The sequence below is a fragment of the Pongo abelii genome, chromosome 23 (assembly GCF_028885655.2).
Source record: "Pongo abelii isolate AG06213 chromosome 23, NHGRI_mPonAbe1-v2.0_pri, whole genome shotgun sequence".
In the NCBI taxonomy this organism is placed as follows: Eukaryota; Metazoa; Chordata; class Mammalia; order Primates; family Hominidae; genus Pongo; species Pongo abelii.
Genome location: NC_085929.1, coordinates 25,367,868 through 25,392,878, shown reverse-complemented (window position 1 = coordinate 25,392,878; position 25,011 = coordinate 25,367,868). Strand labels below are relative to the sequence as shown.

General features: G+C 58.8%; 2 protein-coding genes across 8 annotated transcripts in view; one reads left to right on the top strand and one right to left on the bottom strand.

Moving 5' to 3' along the window:
• Positions 1–25,011, bottom strand: part of RSPH14 (radial spoke head 14 homolog) — a 79,994-nt gene that overhangs the window by 26,765 nt on the left and 28,218 nt on the right. The gene's annotated exons all lie outside the window — the stretch shown is intronic.
• The window catches only part of GNAZ (G protein subunit alpha z), a 52,840-nt gene that overhangs the window by 15,780 nt on the left and 12,049 nt on the right, over positions 1–25,011 (top strand). For 2 of the 3 annotated variants that reach the window (XM_024239967.3, XM_054543599.2), the window contains exon 2: positions 7,036–8,207. In XM_024239967.3, the coding sequence (XP_024095735.1) occupies positions 7,485–8,207 (723 nt within the window). In that variant the 5' untranslated portion in view covers positions 7,036–7,484. Of the gene's footprint in view, positions 1–7,035; positions 8,208–10,403; positions 15,894–25,011 lie in introns of those variants that run through there. The other variant, XM_054543598.2, reaches the window with a different exon arrangement.

The following is a 25,011-nucleotide window of genomic DNA, read 5'->3' as shown; positions in this document are numbered from 1 at the left end:
TGTTTAAGCAACAGCCAGTGGCCTTGCCTGGCCCCTCGGCAGTGTCCCGCCCCTGGCTAGTGGCAGAAGTGGTTCCTCTACACTGTTTTGTTTTTGGATTACTTCTGTCTACGGCGGGTGACCCTGGCTTTCCACTGAAAGTAGGACTATGAAGTTGTTATGAAGTACATTTTTTAAGTAAAAAAGGCAGTCAATTTAAAGAAAAATGCTGAGTAAAAACAGCAAGTGATACCCAGGTGTGGCCAGGTTAGGAAGGCTGCAGTCCCATGGGGCCCAGTCGAGGGCTTGGTGGGAGCTGAGGCTTGCGGACTCCCAGCCAGGCCACCCCAGGAAATCACCTCCATCTTTGCGCTTTGGTTACTACAGCCGTAAAGCCGAGGCCACCTCCCAGGCCTGCTTTTAACATGAGATGACATGTGTGTGAGCAAAGCACTCGGCCCAGCAGTGGCAGCAGACAGGAGTGGCATGGAGGTGCAGCTGTCCCCTGCATGTCTCCAGCCACGGGCCTCTGGACCTAGGTTCCCTGGGCACCTTCCTCTCCTTCCAGTGGCCTTAGCCACCCAAGGAGGCACACTATAGATGAGGAAAGCACAGCAGAGCCACAGCTAGGACCCAGAGTCCCCTCCCCGACCCCACCATGCCCAGCTTCCCTGAGACAGACCCTCCCCAGGGCCCAGCCCACAGTTGCCCCTGACCTCCCATGAAGATGTGTGGAAATGGCTCCATGAAGAGCCTGTGGGGACACTGGACCGTGACCAGACCACTGGAGAGAGGGGAAAAGCAGTCATGGGGCTGCAGCGTATGTGGAGCCCACTTCCCACTGGGTGGGGCCAGCATGACAGGATGGAAGGCAGTGGGACAGAAGAACTGGGCAACACAAAGGACACCTGGCTCCTCAGCAACCACAGAGAGCTGCCACCGAGGAGGCCCCTACAGGTGCAGGGCAGGCCCTGGGAAACTCATGATTGGACGCATGGCTGGGGCAGGACAGGGAGTGTGCAGCTTGTCAGCCGGAAGCAAACGCGGCTCCGATAAGTCGGGCGTAAAAGGGCAGTGGAAAGTGCTTCCTCATTCGGCGAGGAGGAAACCTGGTAATCCGCAATGGCCACAGGCACGGGCTTTTCCAGACCTTCGGTTTCTAAAATAGTATCATGGTGGGAGCTGATGTGGGGACGGCGGCTCCAGAGTTAGGGGCAGCACCCACTCTTTAAGAGATGATAGAATGAGCGTGGTGGCTCACACCTATAACCCCAGCACTTTGGGAGGCTGAGGCAGGAGGATTGCTTCAGCCCAGGAGTTCAAGACCAGTCTGAGCAACATAGTGAGACCCCCCATTTCTACAAAAAATAAAAAGATTAGCTGGGCATGGTGGCGCGTGCCTGCAGTGCCGGCTACTCAAGGCTGAGGTGGGAGGATGGCTTGAGCCTGGGGGGTTGAGGCTGCAGTGAACTGTGATGGTGCACTGCAGCTGGGTGACAAGTGAGACTGTGAAGATAAAAATGCCTCAGTTGAGCTTGTAACTGCCCAAGGGGTTCACCTTGCCCGCTGCCTAGACAGAGCCGATTCTTCAAGATGAGAATTGCAGTAGAGAAAGAGTAATTCATGAAGAGCCGGCTGTGCAGGAGACCAGAGTGTTATTATTACTCAAATCAGTCTCCTGGAGCATTCAGGAAGCAAAGTTTTTAAGGATAACTTGGTGGATGGGGGGGTAGCCAGTGAGCCAGGAGTGCCGATTGGTCAGGGATGAAATCAAAGGGAGTTGAAGCTTTCTTCTTGGGCTGAGTCAGTTCCTGGGTGGGGGCCACAAGATCAGATGAGCCAGTTAATCGATCTGGATGGTACCAGCTGATCCATCAAGTGCAGGGTCTGCAAAATTTCTCAAGCACTGATCTTAAGAGCAGTTTAGGGAGGGTCAGAATCTTTAGCCTTCAGCTGCATGACTCCTAAACCATAATTTCTAATCTTGTGGCTAATGTGAGTCCTACGAAGGCAGTCTGGTGCCCAGGCAAGAAGGAGGTCTGCTTTGGGAAAGGGCTGTTACCGTCTTTGTTTAAACTATAAACTAAGTTTCTCCCCAAGTTAGTTCAGCCTACACCCAGGAATGAACAAGGACAACTTGGAGGTTAGAAGCAAGATGGTCAGTGAAATCTCTTTCACTGTCTCAGTCATAATTTTGCAAAGGCGGTTTCAAGCTTGGCCCTCAGGTTCCCATACTCATGCAGCAAGTTGAGTGATCTGAGTTATATGAACCACCTACATGCCCAAAATGTGGGTTCAGGGTACCCCAGTGCATTTCCTCCTGCTGGTCCCTGCATGCTCTGAGCTGTGGGCTGGCTTGGGGTTGGAGCCTTACCCACTCTGCCCCACATCCTTGTGTGAGGAAGGGCCTGTGGTCACAGGCATCAGTGAGCCTGGAGATCTGTCACTGCGCGGGCCTCCTCCCTCCCTCCCCCAGGTCACCACAGACCAGCTGCTGGGTGCCAAGGTGGAGCTGGCAGGTACAGGACCTGCAGCTGTCTGGATAGAAGGCATCTCAGCAAACAGGTCAGGGTGGGGGTGGGGCAGTGCTGAGTCATAGCCCTGCTTGGGGCATGCCGGGCAGCTCAGCCTCCACAGGGGACTCCAGGACAGGGTAAGTGGCAGGTAGGTGCAGGCAGCCCTGGGGTCAGCTCCGGTGGGGTGGAAAGGACTTGTTGGTCTGAAGTGGGTTCCATGACTCCTGCTGCCACCCCACGCCTGGGACAGTGGATACCACTGGTCCCCACATTGAGGCTAGAGAGTCCTGAAGGTTCAGGGTATGTGGTATCTGGGGAGGGCTGGGAGCCCATGGGGCATTAGGGGTGTGGCCTTGCTCTCCCGTGCTGGCCCTGTGGCCTGGGCTGCCTGCCAACTCTTGGGGTCCTAGCTTCTGTTACCAGCAGAGGTGGCCATCTGAGTGGCCTCTATTGGGCCTCAGGCATGACTGCCTGTGCCTCTCCCCCAGTCACAGTCTGGGTACAGTTCCATTTCCTCAACAAGCCTAAACTACTTCCCTGGGGGCACGGTCTGTGTGTTGAACCATCACTTCGTCTTGGCTCACCCTTTCGGTCGCCCAAGCTCAGCGTGGGGCAGGCTTTCCTGGGAGGTGAGGAGGGAGGAAGGCAGGTAGCTAGGGACCTGGAGAGTGAGGGGCTGGACTACCATCTCTGAGGAAGTCGGGCACAGTGATGAGGGAGCTAGTCTATAAGCTGATAAGTCTTCCCACCCCTGGCTTAGCCGGCTTGGGCAGTGAGACCTTCGGTGACCTTGGCTGTGGGCTGTCTTCTTCTGCCTCAGCGGAGGGCACTGACTCTGTGCTGTGCTGGCTGTTGTGGAGGAGGCCTTGAGTGAGGCTTTGGGGAGAGGCTGGAGGTTACGGGCAGGGCAGGGTGGCTCCCATGGCCTGGTGTGGCCGTGGCGAGCTCAGGCTATGGTGGGTGTGGCATGGGTATTATGTTGCCCAAGCTCTATGCCTAGCAGCAGGCTGAGCCTCCAGGGATTGTGCCTGGGGAGGGAAGTGTTCCTAGAGTGGAGGGCATCCAGGATGCAAAGGTCCCGAGAGAGGTGGCAGCACTTTCCCTCCATGGCCATGTCCCCATCCTGGCTCAGGGCTGTCACTCAACATCTGTTACAGGAACAGACTTGAGAGGGCCACGTCTGGAAGGAGGGTCATGAGGGCAGGCCGGGCCTGCTGGGCGGTGGGTGAGAAGGGAGGGTCTTGAGGGGGAAGTCCATGTGTGGGCTGAAGGATCAGTCCTGAAACCACAGGAAGCAAGCAGCTCTCAGCAGAGGGCTCCTGAGTGGGCTTAGGGCTTGGGGATCGTGCCTTAGGAATCTTTGGATAGGTGAGTCAAGGACCAGGATGGAGCTCCTTAAGAGCCTACAGCCAAGAGGAGCTAGTTTCCTGAGGCTGCTGGGGAGGAGGCAGGCAGGTGCAGACTGTGACCTGAGCACAGCCTACTAGGGCTTCTTGGCCTCTGGCTGCCTGCGTGTTGAACCTGGTGCCTGGCCTTGTGTCGCACTAAGTCCTAAGTGACCTCCTGGTGAATTTGCCACACTCTTCGTGCTGCAAACACTACACATCTGCTGGGGGCGGGGGCCGGGGACTGGATACTAGCTGGTGTTCACTGATACAGCCCACTCATCTGTACTGAGCCCTGGCCATAAGCACAGCAGGGTCCTATACCACAGGGATAGCTGACAGTCCCCCTTTCCCAGTACCTGCCACTTTCTCCTAATGTGTCCCCTCTCCAAGAGCAGCCCCTGCTTCAGCCTACTGGCTGGACCCTGGAGTTCCCTGATCGTCTCCCTGTTCCCACCCTGCCGCCACTCCATCACCAGGCACTGTGCACCGTACAGCTCACACATCTTGCCCTTTTCTCCCACATTGCCCTGTCGTTGCCGGTGCACACTGATCAAAGACTGCATGGGCAGCCCTTAGCTCCAGGCTTCCAGACAACAGCAGTTCAGGGCCCAGGCTGCCAGCCCAGTGTCCCCAACCTGCTCTCCTGATTCCCCAGCCTTGGAGCCAGGGAGCACATACATCCCAAAGCACAAATCACACATCCTTGGACAGAGCAGCTTCTCTGCCCACCACTGGGGACAGAAGGGGCACCTGGCTGTACCTCAGATTTTCAAACGCTGAATTGAGAAGAACAGTCATCACAACAGAGGACACCTCCCACTGGGTTGGACACTGCCTTCTGAAAGGAGCATGTTGGCTTCCTGCTGGAATGATGGTGCTGGTAGGGAGAGCCCTGGGTCCCCAGGCATTGGGCTGAGGGCTTTGGACACCTTTCGACACCTAAGGGGCTGTCAGGTCGTCAGCAGGGACAAGGGAGCAGCCACAGGGTCCCCATCCTCCATGCGCTGATGGTTCGTGTGCATATTACACATATTATGTACATGTCATTTTTAAGCAGATGTTCTGCCCACTGTGTGCTGGAGTGGGAGGGTCATCTCGAGGCTTCCATTCTCAGATGTAATTTTCAGCCTTACTGGGATTGGGCTGAGTGACTGTTTTAATCACTGCCCTCTTGGCAGAGATGTTTCTAGGGCGTTCCCTGGTGCACCTCTCATCGGTGGCTGCCTGGTGAAGCGGGAAAGTTCCTCAGCCTCTCCAGTGATTCCTTCCCTCCCTCTCTCCTTCCACCAACCAGTGCTTACTGAACACCCACTGTGCACCGGGCACTGCTCTGTTCCCAGTGGGGAACGAGGCCAGGACGGGCCCTCCTCACCCGCACTCTGGCTGGGGGTAGGGGCGACAGCAGCACACAAGGTCATGTAGGTCACACATTAGCTGAGGGCTGCTATGGAGGAGGAGGAACGGGGGCAAGGTGACGCTCACAGTGACAAGCACAGCAGGGCAGTGACTGCTACTGGCTGTCTCTCTCTGAGGACCAGGCTTGTGCTGGACGCTTTACTCTTCACAGATACCTGTGGCCAGTGAGGGACAGGCTCTGAGATGGGAGTAAGTCGCCAGAGGCCACACAATCTGGAAGAGGCAAGCAAGGCATGAAGGATGAGACCACCCTGAGAGTGGTGGGGGTAACATCAGGGTTTGACCAAGGGAAAGAGGCGGCATTAGAGCCTCTGGCTGTCAGAGGCTGGCGGGGCTAGGGAGCAGCTGTGAGAGGCTACCACCACTGCCAGGAGAGACCAGAACCTCTGCCCAGGGAGAGGACAGCCCACCAGGGGCCTGCTTCAGAGCAGGATCGCCAGGACTAGTGGTCAAGGTCTGTGAGGGGCAAGGGACAGTGAGGGGCACGGATGGCTGCTGAGAGGATGAAGTGCCATTTGCCGAGGGTTTAGCAGGTTGAGTTTCAGATGCTGGTCACACCCAGGAGTTGGGGGTGGGGCCTTGGCTGTTGGAGTCTGTCTGCCTCGGGCCTTCCCACCCCAGGGCCTGTCACGGAGTTGATGGGTGGTATTAGAGGGGAGAATGCTGCCTGTGGCAGGATGGGGAGGCTGCATGGGTCTCCAGACAGGGACAGAGGTCAGGGAAGGAGCAAGAGGGGTGCGTGCGAGCTGGGTGGGGCCTGGTGCCACCCTGGGCTCACAGCCAGGGGCAGAAGCCCGAGCTTTGAGCTGCCCCTCGTGTGGGGAGGCCTGGCCCAAGCACCCGGCAAAGTCACAGGGGCATCCTAGGGTGTGCCCCTCCCTGCTGGCAGGAAAGGTGGATGGGGAGGCCCTGACTTGCGGGGTTGGTGAAAGATTCTGCCTGAGGCCTCTAGGCCACCCTGCCTTGTCCTGGCCTCGGTGATTACTACTACCCTTGGGAGCCACTGTGACATCTGGTCTCCCAGGTGGATTTCCCCGCAGCACCACGTGCAGCTCCCAGCTCCTTGGTCTCAGCCTCCTTCTGCAGGAGTGAGGCTGCCCCTGCCCATTGTGCTTAGGCACCTCATGGTGCTCCCACAGCCTGAAGCCTCCACCTTGCTCTGGTCCCTGCCTATCTGCTGGCTCCTGGGCTGCCCCTCAGAGTGCCCTCAAGGGAAGGCAGAGGCCAGTTCTCCCTCCTGGTGCTTTTCCTCCCTGTGATCAGCAATGACCCAGCTCCTGCGGGGGTAATGAGAGTCAGGGAGGCGCTCAGTTATCCCAGGGCTGGGCTGAGGCCTGGCCACCCGTGTAAAACAGGGCAAGGCTGAGCTCTGTCAGTGCTCTCTGGGAGAAGGGCCCCAGGGGGCATCACAGCAGGGTGACCTTATTGAATCCTAACTGGATGCAGTAGAAGTGAGTCCAGCATGGGGGCTGGGTGGGCAGAGACCTCGCACACACCCTCCTCTCCCTCATGCACCTGGCTTCAGGTAGACTGTCCAGGCAGCAGCAGACATATGTGTTACACCATGGTGTGGACCCTGCAGCGCCCCATGGAGGAGAGGAGGTTAGATAGATTGTTGCCGGCTCGTTTTCTGAGGCCAGTCTCTGCTGCTCTGCTTTCAGAAGAGCTCCCTTTCACTGTCCAGCCTGAGGTGGGGCCGCGGGGAGGAGGCTCACACTCTTCTCTGTGTTTGGCAGGTGAAGGGCTGGATGCACAGTGGGAGCCGGAGGCGGGGGGCTGCAGGGAGCACACCAGCGACCGGCCCTCCAACCCTCCAGCCACTCAGCAACATCGCCACAGCAACCAGCAACCAGAGGGCAGCAGCCGAGGCAGACACAAGCGGACGGCTTCCCACCGTCGCCGAGGACAGGGAATGACTACGGCAAATCAGGCCACTTTGCCAACTAGGGAGCTGGAGTGTCACTAGTGGGGAGGGGCGGCCGCCTCCCGCTGCACGGAGCGCCATGCCAGCTGGAGAAGAGGCGCTGGGGCAGGGGCTACAGTGTGGCTCGGCCTCACCCCCTTGCTGGCACTGAGTGCCTCCAGGGCAGCTGGGCTCTTGTCTGCCTGGTCTCAGCGTCCCCTGTGGCAAGAGGGAGAGGTGCCCCATCCCGTGCTCCTTGTCTGGTCCCTTTGCTGCCAGACCATGGGATGTCGGCAAAGCTCAGAGGAAAAAGAAGCAGCCCGGCGGTCCCGGAGAATTGACCGCCACCTGCGCTCAGAGAGCCAGCGGCAGCGCCGCGAGATCAAGCTGCTCTTGCTGGGCACCAGCAACTCAGGCAAGAGCACCATCGTCAAACAGATGAAGATCATCCACAGCGGCGGCTTCAACCTGGAGGCCTGCAAGGAGTACAAGCCCCTCATCATCTACAACGCCATCGACTCGCTGACCCGCATCATCCGGGCCCTGGCTGCCCTCAGGATCGACTTCCACAACCCTGACCGCGCCTACGACGCTGTGCAGCTCTTCGCACTGACGGGCCCCGCTGAGAGCAAGGGCGAGATCACACCCGAGCTGCTGGGTGTCATGCGACGGCTCTGGGCCGACCCAGGGGCACAGGCCTGCTTCAGCCGCTCCAGCGAGTACCACCTGGAGGACAACGCAGCCTACTACCTGAACGACCTGGAGCGCATCGCCGCAGCTGACTATATCCCCACTGTCGAGGACATCCTGCGCTCCCGGGACATGACCACGGGCATTGTGGAGAACAAGTTCACCTTCAAGGAGCTCACCTTCAAGATGGTGGATGTGGGGGGGCAGAGGTCAGAGCGCAAAAAGTGGATCCACTGCTTCGAGGGCGTCACGGCCATCATCTTCTGTGTGGAGCTCAGCGGCTACGACCTGAAACTCTACGAGGATAACCAGACAGTAAGTGGGGCCAGGGGTTTTCCTCTGCTTGTTCCTGCTGTCATGGGTTCCTGGAAGCAAGAGGACTCGCGAGGTCCAGGACAGTCTGCAGCCAGAAAGGGAACCAGGCGCAGGCCTGGCCCTGCTGCACGATAACTGAGGCAGCTCCAGCAAGGTGGGGGCAGAGGGAACAGGGTGTGGAGTGCAGGTGTCATGTCCCATGCCTGAAGTACTCAGGGTGTGGAGGCCACAGGGCAAGAGAGTGTGAGGCTCCGCCGGGCATCCATGGTCAATCCATGTGATAGTTTGGCAAATCCATGAAGCTCCTGCCAGCACCAGTCTCCTACCAGCATGTAGGTCCAGGAGCAGCAGCCACCCCTGCAACCCCATCTTGAGTCTGCGAATCTGGCAGAGATGGGGTTAAGAGCTGTTTAGAAGGGATAATCCCAGGTCCTGGTGGAAAGGGGATGACGTAAAAGCAAGTGTTGGGATTCTTCCACAGTGGCATGGGCACAGCCCGAGGGAGACCTGGACCCAGTGCGAAGCAGTGGGGGCTTGAGAGTGGAGTTGCTGGAGAGGGTGGGGAGCTGGGCGAAGCAGCAGGGCAGTGTGCTCAGGCCCAGCCAAGACAGAAGGTCTAGCACACAAAGGGGGCCGCAGCCAGGAGTGGCAGCAGTGGAGGCCGTGGCAGACAAGGGAGGGGCTGTCTTGCCCAGCAGGATTCCCTGAGCACAGATTTCAAGTCTGCCCTTAAGAGGGAGGCCTTTGACCCTGGGGATGGGGGAGTGGGGGCAAACAAGGAGTCACGAAGTTATGGGTACTCTGGGGCTAGGGGAAGGTGATGCTGGGAGACAAGGGCCCAGCCTCCCCACTTGGGAGCACTGGCCTCCGAGGTCACTCCTTGCTTCACCCAGTCCTAAGGCAAGCTTTATTCTTTGGGTTCAGCCGAGAGCAACAATGGTTCTAGCTTTGGACCTGTGCCCCAGCCAGGGAACCTGGACAGCTCCAGGCAGTGGCCATGGTGCTAGGAGCCTGAGCGTTCTGAGAGAGAGGATCTTTGGCTTTCATCAAGCAGCTGGGGAGGCGGGCTTGCCTCCCTCCCCTCCTCGCATCAGGGGTCACCCTGGAACTGTGCCTAGGTGCTGATGGTGTGCCTGGGGGAAATGAGTGATGGACGGGCAGGCAGGTGTGTATGCAGGCGGCTGTGTCCACCCTGTTCCCAGTGTGCATCTGTGTGCTCTCTAGGGTTCTGGCCCCTTACCCTGTGGTTGCCACGAGTTCAGCCCCGTGTGTGGTTCTGGGCAGAGGGGACATCCCAGCAGATGAGTGAGGTTGGGCTCCCTTGATGAGGCATGGCCGTGGGCAGAGGGCTTGGGGCTGAGAAGCTGCAAGGCAAAGTGAGGTGCTCAGGCCAGACCCCTGGGACAGTGCCATGGTGGGTCTGCCAGTCACACGGGCTTGCACCACTGGCCTCATTCATCAACTCAGTGGCAGGCATGGCAAATTCCCCAGGCGCCAGGCCTGGCTTCCAGTTGCATCCTTTGACAGGCCGTGCCCACAGGTGTGCTGGACACAGGAGGCAGGATACCTGGGCCTTGAGTTAGTCCAGTTTTTCATGGAGGGCTTTGGCTGTCACCTTTGCTTTCTGAACTTGTCAGTGAGGAGATGACCCAGGTGTCTTCACAGATGGGCCCAAGGCTAGGCCTTTGCCTGCCTGCAGCCCTCTCGGCTCTGCCTGGCCTGTGCCTGCCACCTTGCTGCCTCTCTCTCCTCTCCTTCTGCTCCAGCCGTGGTCAGCTTGTTTTGCTCCAGCAGTACTGCTCTGTCCAGCCTTAAGTTTGTCACGATCCTGATCCCTGCCTCTCGTCCCCCTGCCCTTATCCTCCAGGTCTCATCCCAAGTGGCGCCTCCTGGGAGGGAGGCCTTTTCTGACCTAGCCCGGCACCTCCTCACTCCTGCATCTAGTGATGTGTGAGTGAGCTCCTCGGGGCAGGCCCTAGATGGGCTGGGTGGCTCCTGTGGGGCCTCACGTCTCTAGCCTGCTCTCTCCCAGGCCTGTCCCTGGGGAGAGCCATGGTGGGCAGCCATGGGCAGGGACAGCAGCCACTGGCCTGGCCTCAGGGATCCCGGGGAGGTTCCAGGCATTAGGGCACTTTCTAAAGGGAGGGGCTGGCAGCCAGGCTGGCACACCCACCACCATCACCCTGGTTTCTGCAGGCCTGGGGAAGTGGTTGTTCACCAGAAAAGGAAATTCTTGATGAGAAACCCAAGCGAGGCTGGAAATTCACTGGATTCCAAATGATTCTGACCTTTCATGCTCTACCAGTAATATCTGGAGATGGAAAACAAACAGGCTGCGGAGGAAAGACAATCCCCTTCCGTGATTCCTCCCGCAGGCTGGGCTGGCCCCGGAGGTGAGCTGGCCCCCAGAGTGGTGCCGGCAGTGAGGACAGCCCGCCTCCAGCCGGGCCATGGCCAGGGCCAGTGCTGGCACGGGCTGCACAGGGCTGCCATTCTCTGCCGTCTCCTTTTGGAATGTGCTGAACTGTCCTCCCTGGGCCCTGTCAAAGGCAAGGCAGCCAAGAACAGGCCAAGCTCGTTTTCACAAAAGCCGAATGAACCCTGGGGCCCTGTGCCAGGGCTCTGGACACGGCTCCTCCATAGCTCTCCTTCCATGCTCAGCTTCCAAGGCCTCATCTTCCCTGATGCTGGCAGTGCCTCCCCACCCCCACGCCTGGCTAAGGAGCCACAGCCCCCCGGCCCACCCGCTGGCTTCTGCGTCAGCACGTTGCCAAGGAGAACGTCAGTGTCTCTGGGCTCCCGGGTGTGAGGGCTGCAGTGAGTGCAGGGCAGCACCTCAGAGCAGGGAAGGCAGATTTCGGGGTGTCTGTGGAGCATGGCAGCGAGCCATATGGGGAGCCACGCCCCTCTATGGCCACGGTTTCCACCCTCGTCCGAAGGAATTGGCAGACCCTTGCCCTGACTAGGGCCGAGTCCTGCAGGTGTGGCAGGCACCCCGGTGCCCCCAAGCCCAACACCCAGCTGGGGCTTCCTCAGGCAGCACGGGAGGCCTGAACACAGCCCAGCAACACAAGGGGGTTTTTCTGGCGCACCTGTTCCCTGAATGATCCTGTGGGGCAGCAACGCCTGTTATTTTTGTCACAGATCGAGGCACTGAGGCTCAGGCACACAGCCGGCGCTGGCGGGCCCCCAGCCCTCAAGTCCACAAGGACAGCTCCTGAGAGGCCATGTGTTACAGGACCCACCATGGGCCTCCCACTTAGCCAGAGCCATGGCAGAGGCTCTGCCCCTCCTCTTTAGTACATTCACACAAGGGTCAGTCAGCAAAGACAGTCACTCTGCTGCCCTAGGAGGGAAAGGCAAAGTGGAGAAGCTGGCACCTACCAGCCCACGCTGAGGGACAGACATAGGTGGCTGTGACCGGCAGAGCCTGGGTCTTCACTCGGCCCCACTGGAGGCACCTGAGGGGGTAGGTGGGCACTTGTTGCCCAGCCTCTACCCTTGTGGATCAGCTAATGGACTCTGCCGGCCACCTAATGGTGTGGGATCCTTCAGAAGGCAAGATTAAAAGGTCTAGTTGTAAAGCATCAAATGTTCTCATGTGGAAACCCACAGAGAGCTCACTGCCCATTTCCCAACAGAGCTGTCAGCATTCCCAGCCCTGCGGCGGGTCTGCTGTGCACCTGTGATGGACCTGCTGTGCAGGCGCAAGGCTCAGGCTGGGGCCAGGTATGAGGGTGAGCACAACTCTCCCAGCAGCACAGGGAACTGGGGGACAAGGAGGAGGCAGTCACACCAGCCCAGCCACAGCTTCATTTCCACAAAGCCTCGTGCTACCAGGGACACCTGCCCTGTCTTTCTAGAGCTGGCAGGCAGCAGTTCCCAGTGGTGTCCCCATTGTGCTTTCATCTAGGACCCACAGTAGTCACTTGGGCCCCACAGGCAGGCTGGGTCACAGCAAGGTTCACCGTGGGAGGCCTGGTGTCTCTGCCACTTATCTGAGAGACAGCTGGTCAACATGTTATCAGTGAGGGTATCCAGGGGACGGGGGACATGAGAACATGCCTTTTGTGGGGCAAGTTCTGCAGGTGGCAAGTGCTTGAGCAGCCAGTCTCTAGGCAGGAGGCCTCTGCCCAGCCCTGGATAGTGGTCCCTTGTCCTGGGGCCATTGGCTTCCTGGGGAACCCCTCCCCACTCCAGGGCAGATCAGCAGCCCCAGCACACCACGAGGGCAGGTCCACACCCACCCGGCACAGCCTGTGCTCTGAGCAGAGGGCCTGGCACACAGTGGGTGCTCTGCAGACTTTGTGGAGCAGGCGGGAGGTGGTAGGCTTGAGAAGAGCTGGAGCTCCAGGGCTCTGGCTTCTGGGTGCAGAGCAGCTGGGACACTCAGCCCTTCCCAAGGAGACCCTATGGGTGCTGGTCCATAACAGGAGTGTGTGCAGTACCCTGAGGAGGGGCTTCCCAAGGCCGTCCTGTGAACACAGCATGTTCCTGCCACCCTAGCGCTGTGGTTTATCATTTAGCCCAAAAAGGGTGCTTGTTTTAGTGCTTTAAAAATGGAGTTTAAACATTTGTGCCATAAAATGGCATGTTGTGGGTGAAACAAGGTATTTCCAGTAAGACAGGCTTACACCTATTGATGACAGAGCTGGTTATATTTGCCCAAGGAGGGAATTACAAATGGGCAATAGCCAGACACAGATGATACCCTCTCCCCAGCATACCAGGGCTTAGATTGAGAAGGGACCTTACATATCCTTTAGTGTTCTCAACCAGCCGGCTTTGCAGATGAGGAAACTGAGCCTCAGAGAGGTTCCTTCACATACCCCAGGGCTGAGACTCTGGCTCTCAGGGAGGATTCTGGCACTGGCCCCTGGGAATTCCAGTGGCCCTCCTCTTCACCCTACTGGTCCCACATCCGGTGGGTGCTGGGGTTCTCCAGCAAGGGCCTTGGGGATATAGACTGGGTTCCACCCTGGGAGCTGCTGTGTAGCCAGCCTCCCCTCAGGAGAGTGGAGGACAGTGACACCTGGGCTTGGGAGAGGTGAGTGGCTGTCAAGGTTGACACTCCCCTCGTCCCCTTGTCTCCTGGTCTAGTCAGTGGCAGGACCACAGGGAGCCCTAGCAGAACATGGCCTCACTCTGCCTCTTGTTCCTGACCTGGTCAAGGGCATAGCTCCAAGCCAGAAGGCCTGCCGCCCTTTTCCCAAAACACACAGGTCTCCCAAGCAGCTCCTTCTGATTTTGCAATGTGCCAGGGCCACATGCAATTTGTCTGCAGCATCCTCAAGTTATCATGACCCTGGAACAGCAGAGCCTCCTGACCAGATCCAGAGGCAGGGCCAGGCTGGCACACTGGGCTCCCAAGGACTGGATGGCCCCCATGGCAGTGCAGCTTGAGAGGCTCCACAGGGGTGGGAGACACAGAGGACCAAGCCCACAGCAGCACCCTGATGGCACCTCGCATGGCAGGCATGGAATTGGGAGCAGGGCTCAGCTGGCCACACGATATCCCCAGCCTGCATCCCTCTCTAAGCTTGGCCTGGCTTCCTCTCTATGGCCTGTTATCCTTCCCGAGCACTGCAGCGATGGGGCCAGCCTCAAGAGGGCTGGGCACACACCTATAGCTGGGCCACCCATGGCCTAGAGGCCCCACCAGCACTTGTGAACAGCCCCTGCCATCCCTTCAGCACCGGCTCCCCGCATCCAAGTTCCCTTGCCTCATTACCCAGCACTCAGCCTTAACTGGGGCTGTGGCCATCTCAGTGGGCCTTCAGCCGCTCTGAGCCTGTGGCCAGTGCTTAGTGAATGATGGGTATCTGCTCGCCTAGGGTCCCAGGCTTTATGCGTGACCCCATGGGGTGCTGGCTCAAGCCCAAGATGGGAGGGGGATGAGCAGGGAGGGGTGGAGAAGGCAGCATGTCCTGGCACCTATTTGAGGCCCTTGCTAGCACTTCAGTCCTTGGGTTAGCTCCTTCCCTCCTCTGCTCTCAGGAAGGATGCAGCCGCAAGGCCCCTGTCAAAAGCAGCTTCTCCTTCCCTGTCACACTGGGAGCTTCCAAGGGTGGGGCCATTTCTTAGCCCGCCTTGTGCAGTGGCTCCTTGCCCTGGGTAGGTCCTTGGTCAGAGGTCAGCCGCAAGGCAGGAGGCAGCAGGGCCCTGGGCTCAAGCCCTGCTGCTTGGGCTGCCCCCACACCTGCTCTGCCTGCAGGGCCTTTTCCTTTGGCCCCCAACTCCTCATCATCGTGAACCTGGGGGCTCTGTCGTTCAGTGCATCAGCCACCCCTCCATGATGGTCACCTCCTGCTGTGTCACTAGAGGCCATTCCCAGGGCACAAGCTGTCACTGAACACAGCAGGGCAGCAGCCAGGACGCCAACCCCATCACTCTTGTCTCTTCCACCATGATGACGTTGCCAGGTGCCTTGGCAGAACCTCCATGGGGATGCCCATGGTGTTCCTCAGATCTCTCAGACAAGTGCTCCTGCCACAACAGGAGGTCAGCCAGCGTGGGCTCTGCTGGGGCCTCCTTTATGGGAAGGTAGGGGTCAGTCTCTTGCCCTAGTGCTGGTAAGCCTTGAGGGAGGAGGGAGGAGAGAGCAAGCGAGCTCTCTTCAGCACCATGCCAGGCAGGGCTGCTCCCTGCAGAGGAGAGTGCTGAGACCCAGGGCTAGTGGTGGCAGAGCCTCTGTCTGTGCATGCCAGGGCAGTGAGGGGCTAGAGCTGGCTCATACTGGCTCACAAGAGCGAATTTTTCAATTTTCAAGACGTTTGTGAGCTGTTTGACATTAGATTTGTGGCTTCAAATCAGCCAGGTGGGGGTAATCACACCCCAGGAATTGGCAAATGCTACAAAACAGTTTTACTCCTCCCCAGCCCCCGCCTCCATGCCAGTTGTTAGACCTTTACCAGTGCACCACAGCCAGTGACTCCCAAGCGTGGCGGGGAGAGTCTGCCAGCCAGGCTCAGTCACTGGTGTATGGCAGGATTGATCCGCTGCTGCCATCTTACTGAAGAACCCGACAGTGTCCTTGCCTGTCGGTCCCCCACTGTGCTTCCCCAGTGACTCCTAGCTCTGACCCTGTGGCCGCATGGGTTGCATCTGTTTGTGTTTACCCCACTGGAGAAAGGGAATTAGCCAGAGCGGCTCTTCACTTGCCTGCCTCCCTCCCGCTCTTCCTCGGCAGATTTAAGAGAATCCTACTCCACAGAGAGCAACCTTGCATTGGCTAACATGAGACCACAAGCTGGGGGCCATCTGATGTTCTCCATCTGAGAACAAGCCCTGTGGCATCCTTGCAGGAAGCAGTCCTTGTTCACCCAGTATGTGTGGGCCCTGGGCCTGACAAACTCACAGTCTAGGGACAGAGGCGGTCCTATCCCTTCCTCCCTCAGGTCAGCTGGGGATGGCATCAAGCAGGCCCTGGAGGACCCGTGTAGCCAGGGCTGGCCTCAGGCTGGCTTCCCCAGTGCCTGTAAACGCTGGCCACATGCTCTCTGTGACTGGCCCTGAGCCTGCCCTAGGAAACAGTTTTCTAGGTGCAGAGAAGCCAGGAGCAGGGGCCTCCTCTGTCCCAAAGACCAACATTTGCAGGAGAGAAGGGGGCCTAGACATTGGCAGCAGGCCTGCACAGATTGGGATGAATGTGGGGGTGGTGATCTGATCTGGACCTTGCAGAATCCAGTCAAGGCTATGGGGGAGCAGTGGGGACAGTCAACAAAGGCAGGACTGAGGGGGCTGTCGGGGGGCCATGGAGAGCACAGAGCTATGCACAGTGCCCTGCAGTGGGGTGACGGAGGACCAGGCAGTGTAAGGTCTAAGCAGGCAGGGCAAGGTCCCAGGCACAGTGTCCAGTCCCCAGTGTGGCCTGGGGTGGGTGTTGCTGCCTGAGCACCCTGTGATGACGGAGCCAGGGTTCAGCCCCAGGACTGTGTCCCTCCCAGTTTATACACCTCCTGCTCTGCCTCGTGATCAGGCTGGATGCTCACAATGATACCCTGTCTGAACTGTTCCAAGAGCTTCAGGGCAGAGCTGCTTCCCACCCCACATCCCCTCAACCTGCATCCGCTAGGCTTGCCCAGGCCAGTGGGTAATTAATTTCCTGAGCGCATTAGCTCTGCTCGATACACATACAGGAGAACAGCTCTGGGTTTTAAGACACAGATTACTATTGTTTTAAGGGATTTGTATAATCCAGTAACTGAAAAACAATTTTCCACTATCTAGAACAGACTCCAAGGTGGAGGCTAAGAGTGCTGGGGGCCTTGCTGACTTGGGGACCCCTAGTAACCAGTGTAGATGGGGGGATCTGCCACTCAGGGGAGTCCTGTGACTGGCTGTGAACAACACAAGCAGTGAGGACAGGACGCAGCAGCAAGGCTCTGTGCTGACGGGATGCATAGCCCTCTTCACCCAAGGCACCACTGGCTCAGTCTAGTTTCTGGAGGGATTGGAATCACAGTCAGCTAGGGGGCATGGCCCTGGGCATCTCAGGGGGGACACCCAGTGTTGGCCAGGGCAGAGTGAAAGGTGCTTCTTCTCCCTGCATGTGGTTCCCGTCTGGATAGTGGACAAGCTTAGGCCAGCCCAGGAGCCTGGCTGCAGCTCACCCTAATCCCTGCTTCATCACACCTCATGGTGGACATGTCCTCAGCTCAGGTACTTTCTCTAATTTCATTAATAATGAAACCAGAGTCAACTGGGGGCCCTGGGCCTTGTGTCCTAAGGTTCCCAGCCCAGGCCGGCCAGGGCCACAGCCCCACACACCTTTTCCTGGCCTGTGGTGACCACGGGAGAAGCACAGCAGCATCCTGACCAAGGGGCCCAGAGCCTCGAAGGCAGCTTGGCCCAGCTGGAGGAGTGACTATGGACAAGTCCCTGCCCCACAGGGCCACCCAGCTCAAGCAGTAACAACCCAAATATGTTTTTTTAAAGGATGAATATTTTTGAAAACCATCTTTTTGGCCACAGGCAGAGGTTCACCACTGGGATCTCGCCACACTACCCCCAGTTTCTCATGTCCTTCCCAGGAAAGAGCCTGAGCCTGCTGCAGAGGGGTTCACAAGCCCTTGAGTCTACAGGTGTGGGTCCGAGGCTGCAGTGCCAGCAGCTAGGAGTGCAGAGTGCACCCACCTTGCTGAACAAAGCAAAGGCAAACCAGGCAAGGGTGTCGGCCTTGGGTTCCTGGGGATCCTCTGGAGCTGAAACTAGGAGGGGTTTCTCACACTGCTTTCTTCATGTGGTGATGGCATGCCAGCTCCTGGCCAGGCCTGTGTCTGTGTTGACAGCTTCCAATCTACAACACACCTGTGTCATGCTGTTTGTTAATTTCCCTTCAGCGACTGACACTGGCTGGTGGGGAGCAGGGGTGCGGGTTACTTAAAAGCAACAAGATTTAACACAAAAACAAATAGGAGACAGTTCTCAGCTGAAACAGAAGTGGACTGGGGCTTTGGAAGAGGCCAGTCCTCCCAGTTGGGCAGGAGAGCATATGGGGTCAAGGGGAGAGCAGGTGGGACCCAGGTGCTGAGGGTGCCCATGGCCTCTCTTTCTGGGTCTGGGTGTGAAACCAGGGAGCAGGACACAGGAGCTCCAGGCCCTTTCAGAGCAAATGCTTCCAAGATCTTGGAATTTTCTGTCCTAGGACTGGGAGTCTTTGAGCATTGTTAAGGCACCGCCTCCAGTCACGTGACGCCCGCCATATATCACACTTACTCTGGGGCTCTGCCTTCCCAGCAACTTTGACCAGCACCTGTGGGAATACAGAGGGTCCCATTTGGACCTAAGACCCTGCAAGTCAGTGATGGTTGAGATCTGGTGAGAGCAAAAAAGCAAAACAGAGTGACATGAGGGTGAGGGGGGTGGTGCTTGGGCCTGTGCTGGAGAACAGCAGCCACCCACCTGCAGGGCTGGACAGGGGTGCCAACATCCTGGAGGCTGCACACAGACTTCTGGGAGAGCTCTGCCCAGTGGGTGAAGCCCAGCTGAGGCATGAGAAAGTGCTCTGTGTACAGCACTGTCTCCATCTCACACTGGGCCCTGGCACTGTGGGTGGGGCCCTGGCCTGGCTGTGGCCCAGGGTAGTCATGTGGACCCGTGTCCATCTGGACTGCCCAGGTGGAGACTGGCCCAGCAGCACAGCTCCTGAGCTCCCGCCCCTCCCCTGGCTAGTGAGGAGGTAGGGCAGTTCTGGAAGTACTCTGAAGGCTCAGGCTGTAGGATAACGTGTGCTGGCTGACAACAGAATAGTGGAAATGGAAGGCCCAGAGATGTGAGTGGTTGGCAGAGCCTGGCACAGGGCATGCTGGTGCACTGCATGCACAACCTCTAAGCCTCCCAGCCCAAAGGGGCTCCCCACCACACAGATGAGGAAACTCGGGTTTCAGGAAAAGTTGTCCCTGTGGCAAAGTGGGGGGCCTTCTGACCTGGACGTCCCGCCGCTGCCCAGGGGAATGGGCAGGGCTGGGAAGCAGCCACCCTTGCCATTACTACGGGTCACCCCACCCCCTCCACACTGCACACATAGGGAAACCAGGGAGGGCAGACAGGACTGCCCAGGCAAGGTGGCAAAGCCGAACTGCCGCGGGAGGCAGGGAGCAGCACGCTCAGCTGTTTCTGGCAGGTTCAGAGCAAGGGCTTTTCAGGCCATTAGGGCCTGTGCTAGGGCTTTAGCGGCAGCCTGTTATCTTGTTTAAACAGCCCTCGCTATTTGAAGTGCCAGGCTTAGCTGGTGCTGTTACTATGAGCGCTACAACTGTCACCAGGCGTAGTTGCAGGGAGGAGGGGGCCACCGGCAAGCAGAGGCTCTGACTTCTGGACTCGGCCGGAACACACCCCTGCCCTGGCCGCCATCCCAGAGGAGCCCCATCTGTCGCGGGCCTGGGACCTACAGGCCTGAGTACTCTGTAAAATGGGCCCCTCCCAAGCTGCCCATGCCCTCCTGAGCTGCCTGCATGGCAGCTGAGCAGCCCTGTGCAGGTGGGCAGGAGCGGTGGCCTTTCTTATCCCCAGGGAAAAGTCGAGGGTCTCATGAAAACCCAGGGCCTGAGAGTGTCTGAGGGCAGCAGTTGCGGCCACCCCAGGTTGTCAATCCTCCTGTGCCACTCGAGAGTCTCTACTTCAGCCAGCCAAGTCCTGTGAACTGGCGGCCTCTGTCTGCAGGTGGCAGCAGCTGGGGTGTAGGGAGCAGAAGCTGGGGCAGGAGCAGGGGTCCCAAGCACAGTGTTCCAGCAAGAAGTACCGGAACCCACCGAGGGAGCACAACAGTGGAGTCGGGTCCTGGGGCCTCTGCACACAGAACCCCAGGGGGCTGGCCACACGGTGTGAAAATAAAACCCACATTTTCATTCGCCAGAATACAGGATCAGATAGTTCCTGATTGTTTTAAAGCCGGAAGAGCACCTACTTATCAAATGCCTCTTCAGTCTGTTCTGCCAGATTGACCCATTGACCGACAAAGCCACAGTGAGGAAGGACACAGGCCAGCTGTCACTGGAGGGCCAGCCCAGGGCAAGGCCTGCTGCGGGGGAGGAAGGCCCAGCCCGAGTCCCTTCAGAGCCTCCTATAGGTGCCCATCACCCACCCCAGCCACACCCTAGGCATCCACAGAAGCGGCGGGTCTGGGTGTGAGGCCTGTGCCCCCTGCCCTGATCCAGCCCATCTGTGGGCCAGGAGCAGGTGCATCTGTGCAGAAGGGTGGGGCCAGGGGCACACGGGTGGGGAGCAGCCAGGCAATCCCAACCCCTGCCCCTGTACACAGCTGCCACACCAAACACCTGCAGCATGTGCCATCTGGCCCTGCCTGCCATCCACCCCATGCTGGGCAGAGCTGGGGAGAGTGGTCCCCAAGCAGACAGCACTGCTCATAGGCAGACCATGGGCAATGAGAACAGGGGCCAATGGTGCTAAAAGCTGTGCAGCAAATTAAAAGGGTTGGGGCTGTGGCTAGGGCTTACTTCAAGTGAAGGAGTCTGGTAGCTGCCCAGCTACACAAACCCAAAAGAGCAGCCCGTGCAGGGTAGCACAGCAAAGCCCTCGAGGTGACAGAGATGGAAGCAGGAGTCAGGAGATGAGCCGGGAGGGGCCTGGATTACACAGCCTGCCATGGTAGGCACTGGAGGGTTTGTACAGGGGGCAGCCCCAGAGCAGAAGCAGCACAGCCTGCCATGGTAGGCACTGGAGCGTTTGTACAGGGGGCAGCCCCAGAACAGAAGCAGGTAGACAGACCCTGAGGAGACATGACCACGGCAGAATGGGAAGGAGATTGTCCAGGAGGTGCCCTCATGGGGCAGAACTCAGAGCCATAGCCCAAAACTGGGCCCTCTGCATGCGATGTCCCAGGGCCCCAGCTTCCTGCCTGGTAGGCTGTGTCATGGCCTGGGACCTTTCTCCCCAGGCAGGAGTCAGCTCCACCTGCTCTCTGGCTGGCACAGCCTGGTGCTGGCCACCCCAAGTGTTAGCATCCTCTGCCTGCTGGAGAGATGGTGTCCCTATGTGGGGACTCAGTACTCTGAAGTCAGGGTTTTGCCGTGCTCTTCTCTGTCCTTCAAGGCAGGAGACACGCTGTGCACGCTGCAGGAGCTTAGGAATTGTCTGAGGGTGACCAGCGGGGGTCCAGAGGAAAGGTGCTAGGAAGACATGGAGGCTTCCAGGGGAGGCTGGGCCTGAAGCTCAGCTCCACATCCGATGTGTCATCTTGGGAAGAGCAGTGTCTTCATGAGGCCTGGACAGTGCCTGGGTGGGAGATAGTGAGCTCCAGACTCCTTGGAAGACCTATTGACCACGTTTCTCTTGTGGCGCACTTCACTGTCCCCCAGAATAACTGTCGTCTCACGGCCACCAGGACCCGAGCCTCTGGGGTGAGGTAGAGTTCAAGGAGAAGCAAGGCAGCCCAAGTAAGCCTGGCAGCAGAGCCGAGGGCAGCCCCACCAAAGCCACGGAGCCAGCCCTGCTGGCATCCAGAGGCCGGGGTGGGCCTGCCCTCCCATGGCCCCAAGCTCTGCCCCCACCCTTTAGGATTGCACCCTGCCTTGTTAAGGGATCAGCTGCTGCTCCTCTCAGGTCTTTTTGGGAGTCCCAAATCTGAAGTGAGCCTGGGAGAAAGAGAGTCAGACAGGAGAGGGGTGGGTGCTGAGCCAAGTGAGGGTCTCAAGACCAAGGGGACCCCAGAGCACAGGTACCCAGAGCCTACACTTGGGAGGCCTGTGGCTGGGCCAGGAGACACGAGGATGAAGCAGTGTGGAGTTGAGAGCCGTGGAGTGGCAGAGAATGGGTGCCAGGAGCTGAGGTGTTCAAGCTGGAACAGAGTCCTCCATGCAGGCAGGGCCGAGCCCGTCTCCCTCAGCATCTCAGATGCTCACAGAACCATGGGGGCAGCAGGGTTCAGTGCTAAAGGCCAGGCTGGAGGGATGGAAACAGCTGCCCCAGCCCTGGAAGCTGTGGGAGTGGTGGTTGCCCTGCAAGAGAAGGCTCAGAGCACGGGCAGGCCTTCTGCTGGAAGGCAGGACCCAGCAGTTGAGCAGGCACCAGCCCCCCACCTCCCAGTTCCTGAGGCTGGCCGTCAGCACCATGTGCCCTGTGCTGTCCCCGCAGACTGGATCCAGGGACAGGCAGGAGCTCACTGAGTCATTAACCCTCAATCCAATTCTCCAATCTGTCAAGGTAGCATTGAGGTTTGCGGGAGGAAGAGGGAAGCGCTAACCAGATTGGACTGTAAGTGACCCTGGTCATCCAGCTCTGTCCCCAGACACCTCCCCATTTCCTGAGGCTAGTAGCAGTGGGAGGATGACCAGGCCTGAGGGGTGGTTCGGGCTGTCTGGTGCTTTCCTTGGGGCAAGGGTAGTGGGCCAGGCAGAGGGGCCTAGGCAAGCCAGGTAACCCCTCTGAGCACCGTTTTCCACATCTAGAATGGAAATGTTTTGAGCCTCGTGAGCCCAGGAGCCTCTCACAGTCACTTCTCAGAGGTGAACAGAACTGGAGGGCATCACGGCAGCCCCCACACAAGAGGAAGTCCAGACTGATGAGGCCACAGGGTGACAAGAGCGAGCCACGTTCTGGGGCCCTCCCTCCAGTGCCCCTTCAGTAACAAGGATGCCTCCCGTCCCACCAGGAGGTCCACCCCACCCATGGTGCTCCAGCCAGGAACAGGTCACCAGAGGTCCTCCCCTCTCCCCTGTCCACTGCCCTGTCTCTCAGGGCACAGCAAGCCAGGTCCTTAAAGAGACAGAGGGAGAGCAGGGTACCCTCGCTCCCAGAGACCCTCTCCCACCACCTGAGCAGATGGGCAGTAGACAGTGTTTGTCCAAGCAGGCTGTGTGCCCCTGTGGGCACCTGCCCCAGCTCAAGGGTCAGCAGCTTCACCTGCCACTGGTCTGCTGTGGTGTGAGACTCTGAGGGTGAGGGTGTCCGCCCTGGTTGTCATGGAAACAGCAGTGCATCTGCAGAGAGTTCATGCCAAGCTCAGCAGAGGGAGGAAGCAGCTGGCCTGGGAGGCAGCTGTTGTCATTGACTCCTGAGAGCTCAGTGTTGGGAAGGACCCAAGGGCCCACCACACTCTGAGGCTGGCGAGCACACGGGGCAACTCAGGCCTCCCTGCCCACCATCTTTCTTTGGGCAGCTGCACCATGTTGTCTGTCCTCTTGTCCACTTGGGGACAGTGACGATTCCATCTAGGTGCCAGGTGAACCAAGCACAGGGGCGCTGCCTCAGAGCCACTTCGAGTGAGGGGGCAGGATAGCACTGGGATTCCAGCAGGCGATCATCAGTCGCTGGGGGGCCTGTGCGCCTTTCCTGTGAGTGTGAGCAGGAATGACTCATGCCTCCTCCACCTGCTATCACACTGAGCCTCTGCAGGGGAGTGGCCTCACTGTCTGCCTGGTTTTTGTCTGTCTGCTCCTCTGTCTCCCAGTCCCATTACCTGTCATGCATCCTAAGCTCCTGAGGACAGGGAAGGTGGAGAGTGGCAGAGCCAGAGAGGCTCTCCTGTGACGTGGCTGGCTGTGTACTGAGCCGGGGGTGCGGCCACAAATCTCCAAGCCCAGGCCAGGGGAGAGAGGCAAGTGCACTGGACTCAGTTCCGCCTAGCGGCAAAGAGGCCCAGAAAAGTCTCAAGTGCTTGGGACAGGACCCCATCCGCATGTGATGTGTTGGGGCCTCTGGAAACAGAGACGCCAAGACAGGCTTCTCTGAGGTCAGTGGTGATGCCAGTGAGGTGAGGCTCAGGCCAGTGCCAGCTGCACCAGAGACACCAAAGCACTCCAGGGTCCCCCAAGGTCACTTTAGTAGAACCGAGTAGCCATCTTGGACAAACATCTTATTTTACTGAGGCAGGAGCTGCGGCCCAGAGCAGAAGTGACATGCCCAGGGTCTCACTGCAGTTTGGTGGGGGAATTAGGTTCCAGAACACAAGACAGCCAGTACCTCCCAGGCCCCTTCCTCAGGGAGCCAGCAAGGCCGTGGGCAAGCGGCCAGGCTCCACAGGGCAAGCCCCTTTGGACTTAACCCTGTTTGTGACAGCCCTGGTCCCTGACAGTCCTCAGATCCCGGTGGCAGTGGGCAGTGGGCTGTCTGAAACCAAGGTGCTCCTTATTTCCAAACCAGAGGTGTCTGATCACAGAGCATGTCACTAGGAGCATGTTCTGAGAAGTCAGGGAGCCTGGTGCCCAGATTCCCATCCTTAGACCAGTCCTCTGTCCCTTGCAGCCTTAGTCTCATCCACAGCAAGACTGGAGCCTTGGGGGTAACCAGGAAAGGACAGGCACTGCCCCTGGCATTCACACAGGGACCAGGAGGGCCAGAACACAGGCACCCTCAGCCTCCTGTCTTCACCCCGCAGCCCAAAGGAGGGCTGCCTGACCCCTGGGCCTCACTTCTCTCCCAGCACCAAGAAAGAGGCTCCCAGCTGCATTTCTGGTTTCTGAGGGGCCCTTCTGCTTCCCCAGCTGCCACAGCCCCAGGCCCTGCCTGAGGTTCTCTAGAGGAAGCAGAAGAGGCATCCTTCGGCCCCGCCCCAAGTGCACCAGGCTCTGGGGCCCAGTGCTCACCAGGCCGTTTGCTCGTTGCCTCCCAAGACCGTGGGAGGTCCAGGGACCTGGTCAGTGGCAATGCCTTCCACCAGGTACGTGGTTGAAGAGGTGAGGGGAGCATGCCAGGGTGCAGCCAGGAGGCCAGATGACCACAACCAGGGGTACGACAGCCCTGGGCACAGCAGGTCTGTGGCCAGGGCAGGAGGGCAAGATGGACACTTAGCAGGAGGCTGGGCTGAGCTCCTGGTAGAATCAGGGTGGGACTGTGGCAGGGAGACCTCCTTCTCCAGCAAGGACAGGGCCACATCCTGAGAAATGGAGCATCGGACAAACACCAGTGGGGTGGGAATGGCAAGTGCTCAAGGTGAGCACGGTGCAGCTGCGACCTGCAGACTGGCTGCAATGGGGGGCCTGGCCAGGAGAGGCCAGAGACGGACACCAAGGTCAGATCCTGAAGCACAGAAGATCCTCAGTGGGGATAGGGACCTGACTGCAGGGAGCAAGGTGGCCGGTGTGGACCCATCAGGAAGGCAGGGGCCTGGTCTGGGGACCCCACAGCTCCAGCTGGGCAGAGCTACCCCGTGCTGTGCTGTGCCATGGAACACCAGCCAAGAGACCAGGAGCAGGGAGCGTTCTGATAGGAATATCCAGCTTTCAGGTCTGACGTGGCCCATTTTACCAGAAGAAGGGGTCCTGCTCTGAGCATAGCAGCTCCCTCTGTCTGGGACCTCACAGGGCTCACCTCCAGGCTAGCACCCCGGCCCTGCAGCTGACCCTGG